This window comes from Aedes albopictus, chromosome 1 (genome assembly GCF_035046485.1).
Source record: "Aedes albopictus strain Foshan chromosome 1, AalbF5, whole genome shotgun sequence".
NCBI classification, from domain to species: Eukaryota; Metazoa; Arthropoda; class Insecta; order Diptera; family Culicidae; genus Aedes; species Aedes albopictus.
Genome location: NC_085136.1, coordinates 232,175,190 through 232,194,892, shown reverse-complemented (window position 1 = coordinate 232,194,892; position 19,703 = coordinate 232,175,190). Strand labels below are relative to the sequence as shown.

General features: G+C 38.7%; 1 protein-coding gene across 1 annotated transcript in view; it reads right to left on the bottom strand.

The window, feature by feature from the left end:
* Nucleotides 1-2,662: 2,662 nt before the first annotated feature.
* The window catches only part of LOC115253688 (ecotropic viral integration site 5 ortholog-like), a gene marked incomplete at its 5' end in the record, with an annotated part of 43,423 nt that continues 26,382 nt past the window's right edge, over nt 2,663-19,703 (bottom strand). Inside the window, 1 exon segment of the mRNA XM_062846406.1 lies at nt 2,663-17,995. Coding sequence (XP_062702390.1) covers nt 17,765-17,995 — 231 coding nt within the window. The 3' untranslated portion in view covers nt 2,663-17,764.

Below are 19,703 nucleotides of genomic sequence, written 5' to 3'. Positions count from 1 at the left end.
AGTGTTGGCAGCTGATGTAAACAAAATGAACAGCGTTGCCGAATCGACATATGTAACTTCCGCTTATCTCTATGTAGAGGATTTCTAGTTTGCCTTTGTGCTGCTTTCACTTTTCTACCCTGTCCTTGGTAGAATGATGAGCACTGTACGGCATATTGCGCTTAGCAAGAAAAATTTTAGTTTCACACTTTTACCGATCTGTCAGTCAGTTGTGCGCAAGGGTGAATCTCTTATCATGGGCAGTATCCATATTTGCATTACTTAAAACATACCCAACCGGTATCAACCGCGTTCGATCAGTACAAGACTGAATGCAACAAATAATGGCACAACCAATCGCATCAGTAACAATTCCAGAAAATATAGTTTTATTTCCATTTCATTAAAACAATCTCGAAAGGGACCATAATGAGTTAACTTACCTTTCCGTGCAAGTTATCAACAACAACAATCAGCCGGTGAGCGAGCGTCGATGTTTGTTTTGGTCGCAGACAATAGAAACGTGCTGCGAGTAGCTTTGGCGCGCAACGACGTCGTCTGCTTCCTTGCTCCTGATTGGCTGCGCGCAACTGGAGTGGAGCTGCGCGTAACTGACCGGCGCGCAAATTGCGCAACGAAAGAAAAACTATACAAAATATTCGCAATATATCCGCAGTACCTAGATAACAATACTCTTCAATCAAGCACACAGGTACACGGAAACGCCAAACTACCCAAAATTGAGTTCTTTCGACGCAATCCCATAGTTCGGCCCAATAAGCCAAATTTGAGTAAATCGATTAAACTCACACTAGGTAAATTGCCTTCACCTCCAGCAAAAACATTTACTTAAGAGTAGGTAAATTCAACCCAAGACCCCCCCTCATTCAACCCAAATTTGAGTAAACCTGCATTTACCCAAAATTGGCTTATTGGGCTCAAGGACCCCCGTTGGGTAGATGCATCTCTGTTTGTTTTTGACAACATCGGTGAGGGAAAGAGGGAAAACAACCTAATTTTGGGTAACTAGTTTATTCAATATACTCAGCTTTGAGTAAAATCGACTCAAAAATAATAATAGGTAGTTTGATTTCTCCGTGTACAACAAGGTTTAACATAACCTCTATTTCAATGTTTGGCTCCCAATGTTTGGCTCCCGCTGAGAGAGCATATTGAGTCAGTCCGCGACACTCAGCCACGCAGAAAAATAAATTGTAAACACAATTAAATTCTAGTTCAAATCAACCGATTTTTCAGTTTACTATAGCGACAAACTGATTTCTAGTTTAAACTGAACTGTCCTATTTTTTTGATAATACAAATATTTTCGTTTGTCGAAATTTTTGACAGTTTGTTAAAACAAACAGAGATTTGGTATTTTAAACATGAAATAATAGATTGATTCAAACGACTGCACTTTTGCCACTAACAAACCCGGAATGTTATTGTGTTGGTGACGGCAGCAGCTGCGGTAGCTCGGAAATCTATTTTTAGACCGTCGGTAAGCGGATGGGGAGGAGAACGACTAAAAAAAGTCAAAGTCGAAACCGATCAACTTTTTGTGGATGCTGTCGTGAGTACCTGCGCGTTATCCATCACGACCAAAGCTGCACTTGGAAGTTGGCGTGATGGATTTGCTGCACCTTCTTCGTTGTGGCGATGTTGGGGTAAGCATTTTATCGAAGACCACATTATCAAGAAGACTTGCAGCACTGCTGAAAATCGGGGGTCACTGCTAGCAGCGCCACCCCGGATGAAGGTGGCACTATTCATGATAGTGTGTGTAAATTTTCATACTAGCACCAATACACTCTTACACTTTTACACAAAGCTACCACCTTAGCTCACCAGGCGGCGGTGCCGTCCGTGACGCTTGCCGTTAGTATTGAAAAATAACCGAGTTGCATGTCTTCTTGATAAAGTAGTCTTCGATTTTATAGATGTGTGAGTGCTTTCGGACCATGTTTATGGTTTTTATTTTATTGAAACAAATGAAATTTTTGACATTATATAAAATGATGATATTCGGTTGTTTTTATCGATAAACTCTAAATGAAAACAATTAAATATAACTTTGGAATAAGTAAATTCTCAGTTTGAAAATCAACCATGCGTTTTATTGTTTTAAACAAGCGCCATTTTTCTGCGTGTGGGGTGGCCAGACTTTGTCACGAGATAACAACCATCGTGTTGTTTTCCGAGGTCTCCAGTAAATTTAGCTTACCCTGCTACAGCAAACCATCAGGTAGATCATTCCCTTGCGGTATGACTCTGCAGCCATAGGTATCCTTGCGCTGATGGTGGGTACACAATCATCATCATCATCATGAAGTGGCGAAGATTAGATCAGAATTTTAGGGGGCGAAGTCTAGTGTTTTTACCCTAACCACCGAGAGTAAACTGTATCAAAATGGTGACGACTTTTATTTGCAACATAGGTATGACACTCAGGCCTTAGTCTGACTGGTATGGAAAGTTGTTTAATAAATTGGAGAGTTGCTTATGTAGATCAGGAAAAACGAGTATGAGGGACTGAAAAACAAAACCCATTATCAAAAACAGAATCATTTTCGAAGAGCACCTGTTAAGAGTAGAACATGAAAAAACAACACTGGTAACTATCATCTAACAATAGCTGAAGAAATGGGATTTCGGCACGCAATCAATTATAGGCAAACAACAATTTGTCTCAAATTTGTGTTTATTTTTAATCCGCTTTGATATCCATGTTTGCATGTTTCGTTTTACTGTTTTGGGTTATTCATTGTTGTTACGCTTACGGTTTGCTGGGTCTTTATTTTTATTTAATTTGATTTTTTTTATTACTGATGTTCCTTACGCGCACATTCGATTGGGCGTGTTGAATAAAATTTTGCTCGCTGCTGATTTTCCATATCTCAATTGTATATTTGATATACAAAACTGTATGTGTTACCCTGTGTGTGAGTGTTAATTGTAATTTATAATCGTGAGTTTCATTTTTTTCCATAGTGTTCATCGACTGTGTATGTGTGTGGTTATAGGTTATGTTTGGATTTTAAGTACATCTACATAACTACTGCAATGCTAATATGGATTATTTTGTTTCTCGTTTGTGATTATGTTTTCCGCCGTCGTTTTCTGTGTTTCAGTTTTCAACATTAACCAACTTTATGCCAATGGATTGTAATTAGGAAGTATATTTTAATGCTTAACACAGATACAACAAGGGCGTGCAAGACTTGTTCTAATCACTTCGTGTTTCATGAGTATTTTGAGATTTTCAAGTCTGATTATGTTACAGACAAAACCATTATGTATCAGCTTAAACAAATTTTGCGCTGAAATAGAATGCATCTTTTGTGAGATAACCAATTTTGCAAGCAAACTATTGTAATGATTGTTTCTTCTCTTCTCAAGGAATGTCAAAACAAATCAATCAAACTTACTCTATGAATTGCGGAAACAAAACCATGGATTCTTGATGTGCATTCTGGAATACTAAATAATACTCTTTACACACAAAACGACAAAACCCAAACCGTTCGTTTTGGCACCGTGCTGGAACATCACCTTTCCTGTGTGTGTTTTCCATATGTTCGTAAATATCACTCAAATACATCTTCAAATCAAACTCCCCAATCAGAGTATATATGCGTCTGCTTAGGTTTATTATTTCTTAGTGTGTTAGTTACACCACTAAATTTGTAAGAAAGTTTTTCCAAATATATGTATCACTAAACGTTCCAAGTTTTCTCCCACTCTAATAATCTTTGCCACATGTCTTACCCAGCGCTTGGTTTTAATTCGTGTTATAAACACGCACACACAATTGTATTACCTAGTAGTTGTAATAGTAGTAGTACATTTTATTTCCTTTTTTTGCGAAAATAACTAACCTTTACTACGAGTTTTGCGTAGATGTAAACTGACTAACTGTGTCCAAATTTTACTATATAAGATTGTAGAACAGGCGCTAAATGTTGGATTCAATTTTCAATTAATTTTGAACAACTAACTTTTCCTTTGTTAAACTACAGGTTTCACTAGATTTGCAACCTTAAACTTGATGAAAACACAAAACTCTTGATTTTGGCTATGCTGAAGATCAGCGGCTAGAATGTATCTGGTAATACCGTCTTTTGTGCTGTTAGCTGGAAATGTGTTGTTGCGATGGCAAGTTGTCGGAAATCTCGGATAATTATCTTTTTGGCCGTGGCTCAATTCATCGCATTAGTCGGAATATAAAAATAAATAATTATCAGTAAAAAATCAAACTTTTATACAACATTGTTAAGCAATTGTATTTTTTCTAATTTATCTAAATATCAAAAAGAGCATATAGAGTATTTTTAAAAAATGAACAAATTTCTGAACTTTTCAAGCGCTAATATGCAACGTTTAGGAATTATTTATAACTTATATCTGTAGACACTAGAGTGGGTCAACGTTGTATGGGAAAATTAAAATTTGATCACATCCACCCGGAACAAAGTTTTTTCGATGCCTTTTATCGCCCCAAATAGCTGTACAAAATTTGGGCGCGATCTGTTGCGTCCCCACATTCCGCATTGCGTTCAAAATTTGTATGGAGTTTTATATGGGAATACCTACATTTTTGCATTTTCCTAATGTTATGCTTAAATTTGTCTTGAACTATGTAACAAATGATGTTAAAGTATAGCCTAGGGGATGCTGATCAACTTTGCCGAAGAGAGTAAGGTGCTAGAGCGACTCTGAAAAAAGTTATTAATTTCCAAAGTTAGATATCTCCGCGCAACTACTGAAAACCATTTTTGCTGCCAACACTGCTGGTGTTTCAAATGATCACTTTATCCTTGCATTCCATTTTGACATTTCTGAACTTGAATTGTTCGGAAAAGTTGTTTAAAAACAACAACTCATGGTCTCAGTCGTTTTTCTACGTATTGTTTCCCTTATTTGTTCTTATTATTCTCATTCTAATTATTTTAGGAACAATGGTCGTCTAGGCCGTCTTCTAGGGAATGATCGTGGTTCCGGATTTGCTTCAGGGGAGTAACGGACGAGCCTTCCAGCCACTACTGGTGACCATTTCACGAAGTTATCTGAATGTGGTTTGGGACGAATGAAACTCCATGGCATTACAAAGTATAATGTGAGAATTTTTGACTACATTAGTGCAGTTCTGACTATTCCTCGAAACCCGAAGAACAAGTATAACTGGAAAACATGTGTGGCCTTTTTTAATCGAATGACCACCAATGTATATGGCGGATCCGATTTTCACTAAATTAGATTGCCGGATTATTCGACTTTCGGGAATTCTTAGCTGCTCTTTAAAATCTAGTAGGCACGTTTATCGGAACAGTTACTTCAAGACAGGTTGGCGTGCATGAAGGAACGTTCTAGTGGTGACGTGAGTTTTGAAAATGCCGAAGCGAAGAAGATCTTGCCCGTTACGTTCGGATTTTGATATACCGTTCGTTGGAAAAATGGTACCGAGTTTGCCCACCAACGTGATTCCATCGATGAAGGATGTTCTTAAGGTAGTTTTTCACTTACAACTGGAGACGAGGCTTCCAAGGATGAAGTGCATTTCAAAAGTAACCAAAAGCTTGATGAACATGACACTACCAGGATATAAATTTAAAGCCAAATCACACATCGCCCGTGAAATAAAGAAAACGTTGAATGAATGACAAAGTAATGTAAAATATTAATATTTAATTACAGTATTTCTAATTTTATACCTGTAAAGAATTGCAGCGCAATAAGAATCGAAATACCGTGAGTTCTATAGAAAAACGAAATGCATTCATGAAGACACTTGAAAATGATATAGATTGCGTACGACTACTCAGCGAAGACGAAATGGTATGCATTCAATTGAAATTATGCATAATATTATCTAATGTATGCAAACCACATCTTTTAATTGTTTCTTGTTTATTGCGTCTTGTTATACAAATGAAATATAATATGAAACATATTAAATTGAAATTCAACATTCAATTGATTCATCTGAAGAACAACCGGAGAAGACAACCAATTACTGCGATGGTATCTGACCCTGATGTTCAAGATATTGATGAAAATCATGAACCGGAAGCAAAACAAGTTCGTAAACAAAACCTTATCTCACCGAACGTGGCTGCCGCTTTGGAAAGGACTGGAACCTCGAACAGGAACGCGTCGATCATCCTGAAAGCGCTTATCCGGGATAAACATTTGAAAAATGAACATGAGGCCAGCTATGCGATTAACTACAGAACGATACGTCTAACTCGTCAGAGGCGAGTTAAAGAAATGGCAGAGGAGGTAATAATTCAATGGTTTAATTTTACATTTCATAAAGTTCTATAGGTAGTTTTGGCCTGAGAGTTTTGGCTCTGAAAAACTAAACAAGTTGTTCTTTTGGATACTTTTAGATGTTTTTTCCTTCGTTATTTTAGGGATTGATCTCCTTACTTTTAATCAGAAACAATGATTTGAACTTCAAACGTTATAACGGCTATCACTGTTATCAAAATATTTTAATTTGTACTTTCACCTACTTTCACTACCAGATTAAACAAGATTTCAAGCCAAATGTCCCCCTAACGGTGCATTGGGACGGAAAAATGCTACCAAACAGCATCACAGGGAAAAGAGAAGATAGGCTACCTATTGTAGTTACCGGAGAAGGCACCTCGAAGCTTCTAGCTGTTCCTGCTTTACCAAACGGCACGGCCGCTACCGAGGCAGAAGCTATCAGGCAAGCGATCGTCGACTGGGACTTGGCCGACAAAATTGTAGCGATGAGCTTTGACACCACAAACACCAATTCAGGCTGCAGAAATGGTGTGATCACCCGTTTACCAGAGATGCTAGGAAAAAAGTTGTTGCCACTTGCGTGCCGCCACCATGTTGCTGAGCTTGTTTTGAAGCACTGCTTCGAAATGAAAGGCGATAAATCCCAATCTGACAAGCTGGACAAATTTAAACGTTTCCAAGAGGAGTTCAATGCGAAGTTGAACTCGGGTGAAACTTTGAAACACCGAAACGTACTTTCCGTCCCTCGCTTAAACAAGATTACAGCATCGTGGCGCCAAAGTGTTATCGAGTTTTGCTCAAATCAGCTTATAGAAAAACAGCCGAGAGGGGATTACATCGAACTACTGGAACTTGTCGTGCTGTTCTTGGGTGGCAATTTGCCTAAAAATGTGAAATTCAGAAAAGCAGGCAGTATCAGCCGAGCTCGTTGGATGGCTAGAGCGATATACGTTCTGAAAATTTGGATGAACCATGGTAATTTTAAAATTTGCGACGAAGAGTTAATGGACCATTAAGAAACACTATGTATTTTTATCTCGAAGTGCTACGTCCGTTATTGGTTCAGCCTTAACAACCCAGTATGTATATTAGTTTTTGTGCTGAATATGCATGAAATAATATATTAATTTCAGGTCACCGCCCCTCGGATCGATTTGGAATTTTGGATGGCGATCAGTTCCTTTGAATTTGACGACTATGCCAAAACTGCCGCGAAAGCTTTCGAGAATCACCTGTGGTACTTATCACCAAGGAATATCGCACTGGCTTTTTTCGACGACGCAGTAAGTGAAGAAGAAAAAGAAAATATGAAAAAAGCGTTTTTCTCCAAAACCACGGCACGTCACATGAAACTGACCAGAAAACGAAATAAAATTCAGCCCACACCAACAAGAGCAAGCACTATTAAACTATCCGATACACTGTCGACGTTCGTGACTGCGGAAACGAAGGATTTCTTCGAAATTATGGAAATTTCCACCAATTTTCTCAAAACCCCAGCCAGCCAGTGGAGCTCAAATGAAACGTTTCGTAAAGCAAAGAAACGAGTTGCCTCTTTAATGGTTGTCAACGATGTCGCCGAACGAGCAGTAAAGATGATCACAGATTTTAACACCAAATCGACTAGAAATCCTGAGCAGCAACATTATTTGCTGCAAGTTGTGGAGAAACACAGGATCGAACAGCCTATGGCATCGTAATGTCTAATTGTATTTAACAATCGTAAACCATGTCTAAAACTATGTAAATACAACTATTTAAATTTCAAAAAAATGGTGGAACTTATTACGTCCTAGGAATTGTAACGATGACAATGGAAAGCGTATGAATTGATCTATTCTATTAGAGTTATGACACTGAAAATATACAAAAATTTCAGAGTGAAAAGTTCAGAGTTTAATAGTTTGATTCTAATTTTCTTATAGGAATCAAAACAATAATGACTTGACAGACTCCTCAACTATTAGGGTTCATTCATAATTTTTTTAACACAAAAAAATTTTGGCAAAAATACTTTGCCTTCCCTTTGTAACGCTTTATGTTTGGTTGTCCCAGCCTTATAAAATTTGTAAAAGGGTTCTTATGAGTTGATGCTTCTTTTCCTTGAAACTGTCAAAAAGTCCTTTCAAATTTGTTCTAAATGTAGATCAATGGTTTTCCTTTATCCTTTCCCATCCCATGATCATCAGAAGTCAGCCAGCTATTTTTATTTACAATATCTTGCAATTATCTCATTCTTGTTTTCAACCTTTCGAACTTAAATTGTCCGCATTTCCGTTTACGGTAGCAAAATCAAGTGGATTACGGATTCGATCGAACCAAACTTTCAAAAATTGATGCGTCCGTAAACAAGAATGAAGGTGAAAATACCGGAATTCCTTGAACAATAAAGCAATAAATGAAATCAGAGGTTGGTAATGGCACTTCCACAACTAAAAATTTGTCAATATTCAAGTTCCTGATAATAAAATAATTCAGCTCATACAGCTGAAGCACAAGCAAAGTCATAAAACTCGATATATCGCAAGCCGGTCTTCAAAGAACTCTACTCTTCCCTATATTAGCTGAGGGAAAATAATTGTATTTTTTATTTTGCCATATTGCTAGTCAGTGTCCATTTAACGTGTCATTTAATTTACACGCAACGATCGCAAAAAGTTAAATCGTTTAAAACTCTTGGAACCACTACATCATAGGTATAATAATTGTGTATTACAGCTGCAGCGGCAGGATTATCTCAATATTCGGGGAGACTCTATACAATTACACATAATTGAAAATAATATAAAATAAACAATCAATAATAAAATTCCTGCAAGAAAAGTGCTTGCATATTTTATACTTTCGAAAATGAAATATTACATCTATCTGCGATCGTAGCCAAATTTCGCATATGAAAACTCTCACAAATTACCGACTTCGAGGATAAGGGAAATCAGGTTTTAGATTTACTTCTGTGGTCGAAAGTATCAAAGCACTTTTTATTGCTCTTGGTTTGCAAAGTAAGAAAAATGTAATCACAAGCCGGGAAACGAAATACTTGAAAACTGCTGCCTTCCTTGAGAAATTCTGGAACAACCTCAGAAGTAATCCGAGTGGTAATAATTTCCTAAATTTCCTAAACCGAGTCAGAAAGATGAATATTGATTGCTCCCCATACTCCTCTAAAACATTTCCGGTCCGGAACTATTCCTCAAAAGCTGACCTAGAATTATAAGAATATTATAAAAAATAATAAAGGTAAACGTAGAAAATCGACTGGAAAACATTTTTGAACCAAATCCAAATTGTTGTTTGTTGATGAAATGGGGGATTGGTTTCCATGAAATGTCAGAATGGAATGCAAGGATAGAGTGATCATTTGAAGCACCAGCAGTGTTGGCAGCAAAAATGATTTTTAGTAGTTGCGCGGAGATATCTAACTTTGGAAGTTAATAACTTTTTTCAGAGTCGCTCTAGCACCTTACTCTCTTCGGCAAAGTTGATCAGCATCCCCTAAGCTATACGTTAACATCATTTGTTACATAGTTCAAGACAAATTTAAGCATAACAATAGGAAAATGCAAAAATGTAGGTATTCCCATATAAATCTCCATACAAATTTTGAACGCAATGCGGAATGTGGGGACGCAACCGATCGCGCCCAAATTTTGCACAGCTGTTTGGGACGTTGAAAGGCATCGAAAAAACTTTGTTCCGGAAAAATGACCATGTTGACCCGGTCTAGTAGACACTTCTGAAACGCCTATTTTTGAACAAATGTCTGGAAATTGTAGAGGTATTTCCTACGGCTTGCACATGATCATTTGACCCTAGTAATTTATTTGCAAAAGATAATAATCCGAGATATCCAACTACAATCAAAATGCAGACGCCGAAAATAGAAACAATCGAATGAAAAACAAGTAGTACAATTTAAAAATGTCTAATATTCGTTAACAATATGATCCACCCTATCAATCACTCTTGGTGTAGGTACAGCAACAAACAGCACATCTAGTCCGTTCAGAGGGATCAGAGTCACCACAAAGATCCAATATATAAGAAGGAAAACTGTTCCATCCAATCATCATGGTGATCCCAATTCCATACTACTACTCAGAACGAAAAACTAGGAGTGGGTAATGTCTGAGACATAACCGCAATGTTGACGTAGGACAAAGACTGGAACGAGATTCCGACTTTTATATTTCCATAATATACAATGTTTGTTGTTATGACAATACAAATGGTGGACTGATGTGTTGAGTAAAGTTGTTGTGATCGCTTTCGCTGAATGCATTCATAACCCAACAAACATTTTTGCTGTATCACACTTAAATTCAGAAATTGATCTCGGTAAACGGTTTACCGAGAATCCAACAGCTGATATCTCGGTAAAATATTTACTGATTCTCGGTAAACCATTACCGAGTCTTGGTGGACTTTGCCGAGATCTCGGTAAAAAGTTTGATTACCGAGATCTCGGCAAAGTTTTAACGACATCTCGGTAAAACTTTTACCGAGATTCAGTGAAAATTATTACCGGATTCTCGGCAATCCGTTTGCTGAGGTCGGCGATTTAATTTAAGTGTGATAAGAGTAAATCAAATCACTCTTAAGCTAACTTTAACTCAAGAAGCTGTTATTCAGCTGAATTATTAGATAATTGAACGGCATTAGATAGATCTTTTCAACTTAAGTTTAACGTGAAACTCTTCCGACAATGAGCCATTTTATGAAGTGACAACAATGTTGATGATGATATTGGTTTTCACGGGTTATTGGACGCTACCTTCTGTCAAAATTCATTCATAAAATCGGCTCGTAAAATGGACTATACACACTCAATCCTGAATTGCCTGTTCAGCATTTTTTTGACGAAAATAGAACAGCAGAACTATTTCGGTAGCTTCGGTAATCAATTTTACTGAGGCTCAGTACAACAGCTGTCAAACCTGGTGCAAAAGGTAAACAATGCAGTATATAGCTGTATACAGCTGTTCTATTTTCGTCAAAAATTTACCGAACACGGTACTCCAAATTAAGTGTGTACGTTGTTTTCATCCGGGAAGAACATATTAGTGGCCGACTTCACTATTGCTGAACTACCAAGCTTTCAGTCTGTCGCTTTTAATTATCCGAATCATAACTCTTGAGGCATCATTTTCACTGATCCTGGAAAAGACCGTTTATAAAACGGAAGATTTTGGCAAGGCAACTGCATGAACTCATCACGCAATGTGATTTTACCCATACTGAATGCGGCCGTTTGCTGTCGAGGATGAGATTCCTGGTGCTGCCACCACGATAGCCGAGAGTCATCACTGAGTTTGTGTGCAGTTGCCTAGCTGGGAGGTGACAATCTCCCTTCTCCTTGACTGATCCAAGGAAAATGACGAAAGATAACAGAGGAAACAGCTGTTATGCCCCTAGATTAGCAGATGAAGCTCCTCCCATTCGGCGGGCTTTCCAGTTTATTCCGTTTGTATGACCCGCCCACATTGTGTCAGACGCTTCAAACGACTAATCAACCGTTCTTTGAGGCAATTTTTAATCGAACGGATAAACTAATTGAAGTATTGAATAGTTACGATCATTTTAATTCGATAAATATAAGAATGAAGCAATGTTCCAGGCACATTTGTCCGAATAAGATAATGCGTTGTTAAATTTCGTGTAGAAAGATTAGTGATCGATTTTGCTGTTGCTGAGCCACCAAGCATTCAACCATTCACTTTTCGAATGCACTACACTTTTGCCGATCGATGGAATATATCCGAAAATTATCCGGTTCATAACTCTTAAGGAATAATTTTCTCTGGCCCTGAGAAGGTCCGTTCAAATAACGGTTGATTTTAGAAAGACAATTGAAAATTATCCGCACTGAATGCGGAAAGCCATCGAAAACTGCCGCCGCCTGCTGCCATGAATGAGATTCCTGGTTCTATCAGATAGATAGTCGAGAGTCGTCGCTGAGTTGGTGCGCAGCTTACCCAGCTGCGGAGGTAACTTCCATTGCCAGGCCCACCGCAGCCGTGATCAGTGGATGAGATTCCTGGTGCTATCACTCGTCGAAGTTGACGTGCTGCTGCGCAGCCGTGGACGTGATATCCACCTTCACCCTCCCTGACTGATCCAATGAAAATGACGAAAGAAATCAGAGGGAACAGCTTTTATGCCCCTAGATTAGCAGATGAAGCTCCTCCCATTCGGCGGGCTTTCCAGTTTATTTCGATTGCATGACCCGCCCCGCATGCTTCGGACGCTTCAAACGATTTTTAACCAAGAAATGAGAGAAATTTTCATTTAAGAAATAAAGTAACAAAAAATATAAAAATATTTAGATCATTTTAATTCGAAAAATGCTAGAATTAAACAAGGGATCGTCCTTAAATTACGGCACACAAAAATTAGTCATTTTCAACCCCTCCTCATCCCTATGTCACACTTTTTGTATGGGATCTCTGAAATTTTTGTATGGGTCGTCACACTTTGCTGACACCCCCCCCCTTTTTAACGTGACGTAATTTCTCAACGCTCCCCAATGTTTCACGAAAAATGGTTCTGATAGGACAATGCGTTTCTAAATTCTGGGTGGAACGATTAGTGGCCGGAATTCAATCTCTCATTTCTCGATTGAACCACCCGCATAGAGATTTACAGTTTGTCTTAATCTCCAAACAGTAAATGTCTTGTATCTGTTCTTGTTAATGTATGACAAATAGTTGCTTTTATGTCGCTGAATGTGAGATTCAACGCGGTCGACTATTAATCATGGTATGTACAATGCACACCAAGTGGTAACAATATATTATACTGTGCAAGTATTGTTAAATGATATGGAAATGGGAGTTCGCAAATAATGGTGGCAATATAAACTCACCTTATACCAAACTGTTCGTGCGTATTCCTTGCAACCCACTTACCCACGTGTGTTTCATTATATGTTACTTATGTTCAACAATATGACAAACTGTTGCATGCATCGGTATTTGTGAACCAATGAAAATCGGCTGATGTATGCGATGTATGGCTGTAATGTCAATTTCCAAAACAAAGAGAAAAAAAATCGACCCAGCAGCAGCAGTTAACGTTCTTGAAAGTGGTAAGTATTTTATCTATCAGAGAAATTTTGTCTACCCAACGAAAACATACAGTGTATCTTTTCTTTTCGTAGGCGGAAACGGTTTCCACCCGGTGACCGACTGATCGTCCTCGTCAGTGGCCAACAGGTGGCCGCTAAAACAAAACAACATCGCGCATCATCCGGAAGGTTCGGCAACGAGGCATGAGGTGCACCGTCCGCCCACGGTGAGTATTTTGTACCACCTGCAAGATTCTGGTGTTTCTTGAGTTGAACAATGAACTAAGAATCGACTATATTTCTTTTGTAGGCATTTCCTTGTGCGCGGTTGCGCTTCCAACGCCAGGGCAATCAAGTATGGATATGGATTGACCTTCCCTTGATTGAATCCCCAATTATACTCTAGCGGCTGGAGCTTCGGGAATTCCGTGGCTTATCCAGAATCCTGCTGACAACGACACGCAAGCTTGAAGCTGGAGCAGAAAACGACATTTTTTGGCATATCGGACAATATATCGGGTGATGGGGTCTATTACGGAGTATTAAATAAAATTGTTCTATTAATTCTTATTTAATTCGCTTCTTGTTTCTCTCTTCATTACTTTATATATGTAATACGGAATGCAGTTACAGTCCCGATTCGCTGGTTGGGTCACGACTGCGCCCCGATTAGCGAATCGTGTTCGTTCGTTGGGGCAACTGACAACTGATCCAAATGCTCTAGACACACGCAAGTGTCGAGAAAAACGTCAAGAAACACTCACATACTTGCGCAAACGTTCTGTATACAGGAGCTGTGATGCGACGGCGGTCAGACGTCAAACTCGTTTTGACATCTATTTTGACATTGACAGTGCTTTTTAGTTGGGTTTTGCCCCAACCAGTGAACATTCAACCATCGAGACAGCCCATTTAACGAGCTCTCAACGAGCGAATCGTCACTGTATTCTACTATGAAGAACTATAAATCAACAGTAATACATACTGTATTCGTTTTTCTTTCAAGTTCATGGTTAAACTGTTCCCCAACCATTTGCTATGCAATGAATCGTCTGAAAAACTGGATAGTATATCGACCATATTCTTTACTGTATTGCGAAAAATTTGTTTAGGAAAATGAGCGAATTTTTATGGTAACCTATCTTAACCGCCTATTCCACATACTGTAATTTGGCGGCTTACCATTTGTCAAACGGGCAAATCTGTACGTGGTATGGTTATCTTACTGTTATCTCGGACAGTTTGAGAAATGGTTAAATGACAATTGCTAATAGTCATCAACAGTATGAGAAACGCTGCATTTACAGTTAGTGGTTATGCGGGCATACTTTTCTCGATTGATGGAATGAAATTATCTGATTTCCAACTTTTGAGGAATTATTTTCGGTGGTCCTGAAAAGGACCGTTTGATTAATTGACGATTTTAGGAACGAAATGGCATGAAAACATCATGTCACGCAATTCGTGTTGGTGTTCTCCTTGCTAAATACAGGATGCCACCGAAATCTGGTACGCCGCTTTCTGCCATGGATGAGATTCCTGGTGCTATCCGCACGATAGCCGAGAGTTTTGCGGCTGGGTTGATGTGTTACTGTTCAAGCTGTGGAGGTGACATCCACCCTGCCTGACTGATCCAACGAAAATGACGAAAGAAATCAGAGGAACAGCTTTTATGTCCCTAGATTGGCAGATGAAGCTCCTCCCATTCGGCTGGCTTTCCAGTTTATTTCGTTTGCATGTCCCGCCCCGCATGCACCAGACGCTTGAAACGGTTAATCAATCGAGAAATGAGAAAATTTTCATTTAACGAATAAAGTAATCAAAATATTGGAAGATTTAGATAATTTTAATTCGAAAAATGGTTAAATTAAACAATGTTTCACGAAAAATGCTCTGGATAGGATAAAGCGTTGCTAAATTCCTGGTGGAGTAATTAGTGGCCGGCATCATTATTGTTGCGGGGCCACCAAGCATACAATTTTTCACTTTTCGGTTGCACCACACTTTTACCGAGCGATGGAATGAAATAATTATCTGATTCACAACTCTTGAGGAATAATTTTCTATGGTCCTGAAAAGAACCGTTTGAATATTGAACGATTTCAGACAGAAAATTGGCATGAATTAATCATGCCACGCAATGCGTGTTAGATTTCCCCGTGCTGAATGCTGAACGCAGTCGAAAATTGGCCCGCCGCTTGCTGCCGTGGATGAGATTAGTGATCGCCCTCACTGTTGCTGAACCACCACCAAGAATTCAATCTTGCACTATTTGGTTTCACTACACTTTCTCGGTCGATGCAGGAATTAACTCTCTAGGAAGCATTTTCGAAGAAGTTGAAATCAATTCATCATGCCACGCAATGCGTGTTGGATTTCTCCGTGCTGTTTGCTGGAAGCCGTCGAAAATTGGCCCGCCGCTTGCTGCCGTGGGTGCGATTCCGGATTTTGCTGCTGCCTCTGCCACCACCGTCGATCAATCCGATGTTCAAACACTTCCTTGGTCTGCCGCGTTAGACGGTTAGAAGGTGAATGTGCAACAGCACCCTTGCCGAAAACCACCGCCACCGAGCCGACACGGCCGTCAAAGAAGAATGAGCGAAAACGCAAACGAAGAAAGTGGGCAGCTCTCGTTCGATGCGTTCACGTCGAGACGACAAAGACAAATGAGGGAAGATGCGAAGAAGCAGTAGCTTTTATATTCGACGGGAGCTTCCAAAATGTGCTCGATCGTGATTGGCTGGAATAAACATGGGTTTAATTTTCCCAATTTTTCAATAGTTTGCTATTGAAAATCAGCAAATGTTAATATTGGACATAATTGGTGTAAAGATTTGGAATCGATTGGAGCCAAAATTTTGAAAATTCAACGAGAAATGGCTGAGTTATTAACGCTCAAAATCTCCACTTCAAACGTAACGCGGCCGATTTCTGAAAATTTAGAATGACACCCGGTATAGAAAAGAGAGACGTAGTCCTACGTCAAAACTGCAATGCTGTTTGTTTTGTTTATTTAAGTTTTTTTTTTATTTTGATCCGCGATCGCGTTCTTTTCGAATGGTATGAATGGCATAAATTTCCCAAATGGAGGAGAACGTGCTTCTGGAGCCGACCTACTGATGGTATGAATCATAGATACCATTATGCAAACGTTGACACGAAAACTTGGGCTCAGGTGTGATGTTGATCAGTCGTTGTAGACCAATTCATTGGTATTCTGTGGTGAAACAGACGAGCTGATATTTGTTTCTTTTGTAAATGAGCCATTTTACGAAACGAAAACAGTATTGATAACGATGTTGATATTCACATGTTACGAAGCAACCTCCTGTCAAAATTTCATTCATAAAAACGATTCTTGGACTATAGATGCAGGAGAGGGTCATATTGTTAACACCTTGTACAGAAGACGAATGATAAATGCGACACATGTTGCAATGCTTTTCAACTGCGAAGCCGGTAACTATGTGCAAAAACTTTGCAGCATTCAGATCGCTATCGGTAAAAAGGGTCACCGTCTTAGTTCGATAAGTGAAACGTAAATATGCGACAGTTATCTAGCATCCACTGTATATGAAGACAACATGAATTACCACAGAATTTTTCATAGTTGTTTTGATGTACTTTGTTAACAAATAATATACGACAGTTAAACTCTCGTCAACTCTGGATTGCGACTTTTGTTGCGTAAAATAAACTGAAATAGACGAATAAACAAACATACATACAATAATTCAAACCAAAACGACAACACAAAATAATTAATAATAATTAGAATAATAATAATAATAAGAATAGTCGTCTATGATTGAAGATTGCATACACTATTGCCGAACTATTGCGCGCTTTCAGCTTCACCTGATCCTGTTCTGTCAGGAACAGTAAGGTCTATTACTTGTATAGGTAAATAATATGCTGGGTTTTAGTTAAACTTTGCATTATCTCAGCTTTTTTTGGGCAACATAAATAAAAAAGGATATTTATAAAAATACTTAACGAACAAAGTATAAACTAAACACATATTACACAATTCACAACTCATAAGAACAGCGTCTCGTAGGTTTGTTTGTAGGGTTAATCAGTCGCACTTGTGTTACTCTCGTAGTACAACCCGGACATAGTATATTTCTTACAACTCTACCGTATCGGATTCATTTTTCTGTCTTGTTCCACCTAGTTTCGAAACTTTTTTTCTATTTTTATTAGAAAACAGTACTGGTTCTATTACTTTTCGCTTGCTTCCCTCTTTTTGATGCTCTTCGATTCGTGTGAGAATGATGATTTCTGTTTCGATGAAGGTTCGACTAGTTCGAACTATGTATTCTTAGGTTATGTAGATGACTGCAAAGTGGCTACTTTAGAACATCACGGCTAAACTGATTTTGACGATGATTTGCTACTAGTGCAACTACAACCTATTATCGCTACTGACTTAAACGCTAAATTTCACGAAGACGACGTCGACGTAGAAGTGGCAATCGGTGACGATTGCTGATGACGCTGCGTCTGCTGCTGCGGATGGTGGTTCAACGTGCTGTTACTTGTGATAATGTCCTTCCGCGACAGTTGCATTTCGCTGAAATCGATCTCGTTGGTGGAATCGATCGACTGGATCGAGGTGCTCTTGATCATTCGCATCATGTTTAGGTTCGTTCCGCGACACTTGAGCGCCGTCAGCTGTTTGAATTGACCCAACAAGGGAAATCGTAATGGTTTTTTGTTAATTGTAATTGAAAATCAATAGCATACTCCAATAAACACAAAACAAAACAAAATTTAAACGAGCTAAAAGGATTAGTAGTGGGTGCACCATGCGAAACATGCAGGTAAAGCTTACAACAACGGTTCTTTTGTATATTATTAACTATTATTAATAATGCAAATGGAGTTATGCGTGAAGAAACCTTTCTGTGTGAGCTGAGAATAAAACGATGTTGTTGAGTTTCCAGTAAAAGGCAAAAGAGATCGAGCCCAGCTCGATCACTTTATTTGTAGGTTTTCATACAATAGAACTTACTTACTAGACACTACATACATACTCTGAATGCTTATCTATATTCTGAGTGCTACAATGGCCGTAGCTTATCGTTTTGAGATCTAAGGGCGCCATACACCACAATTCTCCCCTCTTAAGAAATTTCCCCATTTTACAAATGCTTATCTCAATCGTGAGATTCTTAGAAACATGTACATACAATGAAGAGTGAATTTTCACCTCTATCATAAACCAATTACAAAATCGACTATCAGTTAACAGACTAGATTCAACTAAAATACAATCAAATTTCACACGTAATGCTAAATACAGTCGCGATCCTTTATATTCACTTTCAACATTTAGCCAGTTGGCTTTTTCGAACATTGTTTTCAAATCCGATTCTGGTATATACCCACGCTTCGACCATTCAAGTGAACTATTCGAATCTGCTTCCATAGGTTCTCTTTTTAGCCATCGTCTCTCATGGAACACCGGACATATTGTTTCCATCACGCGAAGTTTGGTGGCCATTTCATCGGGTCCAATCGATGTAAAATCTGCAGTATCGCAGCCATTGACCATCTTGTCATCTCTAGTTGTGTTATTGGTGTCATCCCGTCCTACGTGATCGAACACTCTACGCATAATCGTACCTTGATGAAATATAAAAAATAGGACACTTTAAAAATACAAATCAATGTTGACGCTTCAACTCACAGTACTCTTCAGTCAATCAAGCAATTTTGCTCGTGCTGTAATCTTTCTCTAGATAACTATTGAAAGGCCAAGCCTATTGTAAACGCTAAAACAATACCCAGCACATTTACTCTACAACCGTACAAATACACAACCGTATCCACTGCACTAAATGAATGAAAAAACGTGGTGCCAAAATTTATCACAACTGGCCTTTGTCTTAGCACTAATCAAAATATAAGATTCTCACTCACCGTTACCCGTAACAATATTACGTTACCAAAACAGAACATTAAATTTCGGACGATTTCGTCGCACGTCAGCCTCCAGGTAGATGAATATTGGTCTTGCTTTCTCTTGCCGCTTCAAGTCGTTTTCCTTACACCAGTCGGCGTCAAAACAGCGTAGATTTCACAGTTTATAGTGTTAGCGGCATTACCAAATGATGAGCGATCGTCGCGCGGGTGGTCGATGATGAATCATAATTACACGCACATAACATGCTTCCATCCGCTGTTACTTGATATTTTTCTCTGCTTTTCAGCACACGCGTATACCATTTACCTCGTCGTCACTTTTGTATATTATTAACTATTATTAATAATGCAAATGGAGTTATGCGTGAAGAAACCTTTCTGTGTGAGCTGAGAATAAAACGATGTTGTTGAGTTTCCAGTAAAAGGCAAAAGAGATCGAGCCCAGCTCGATCAC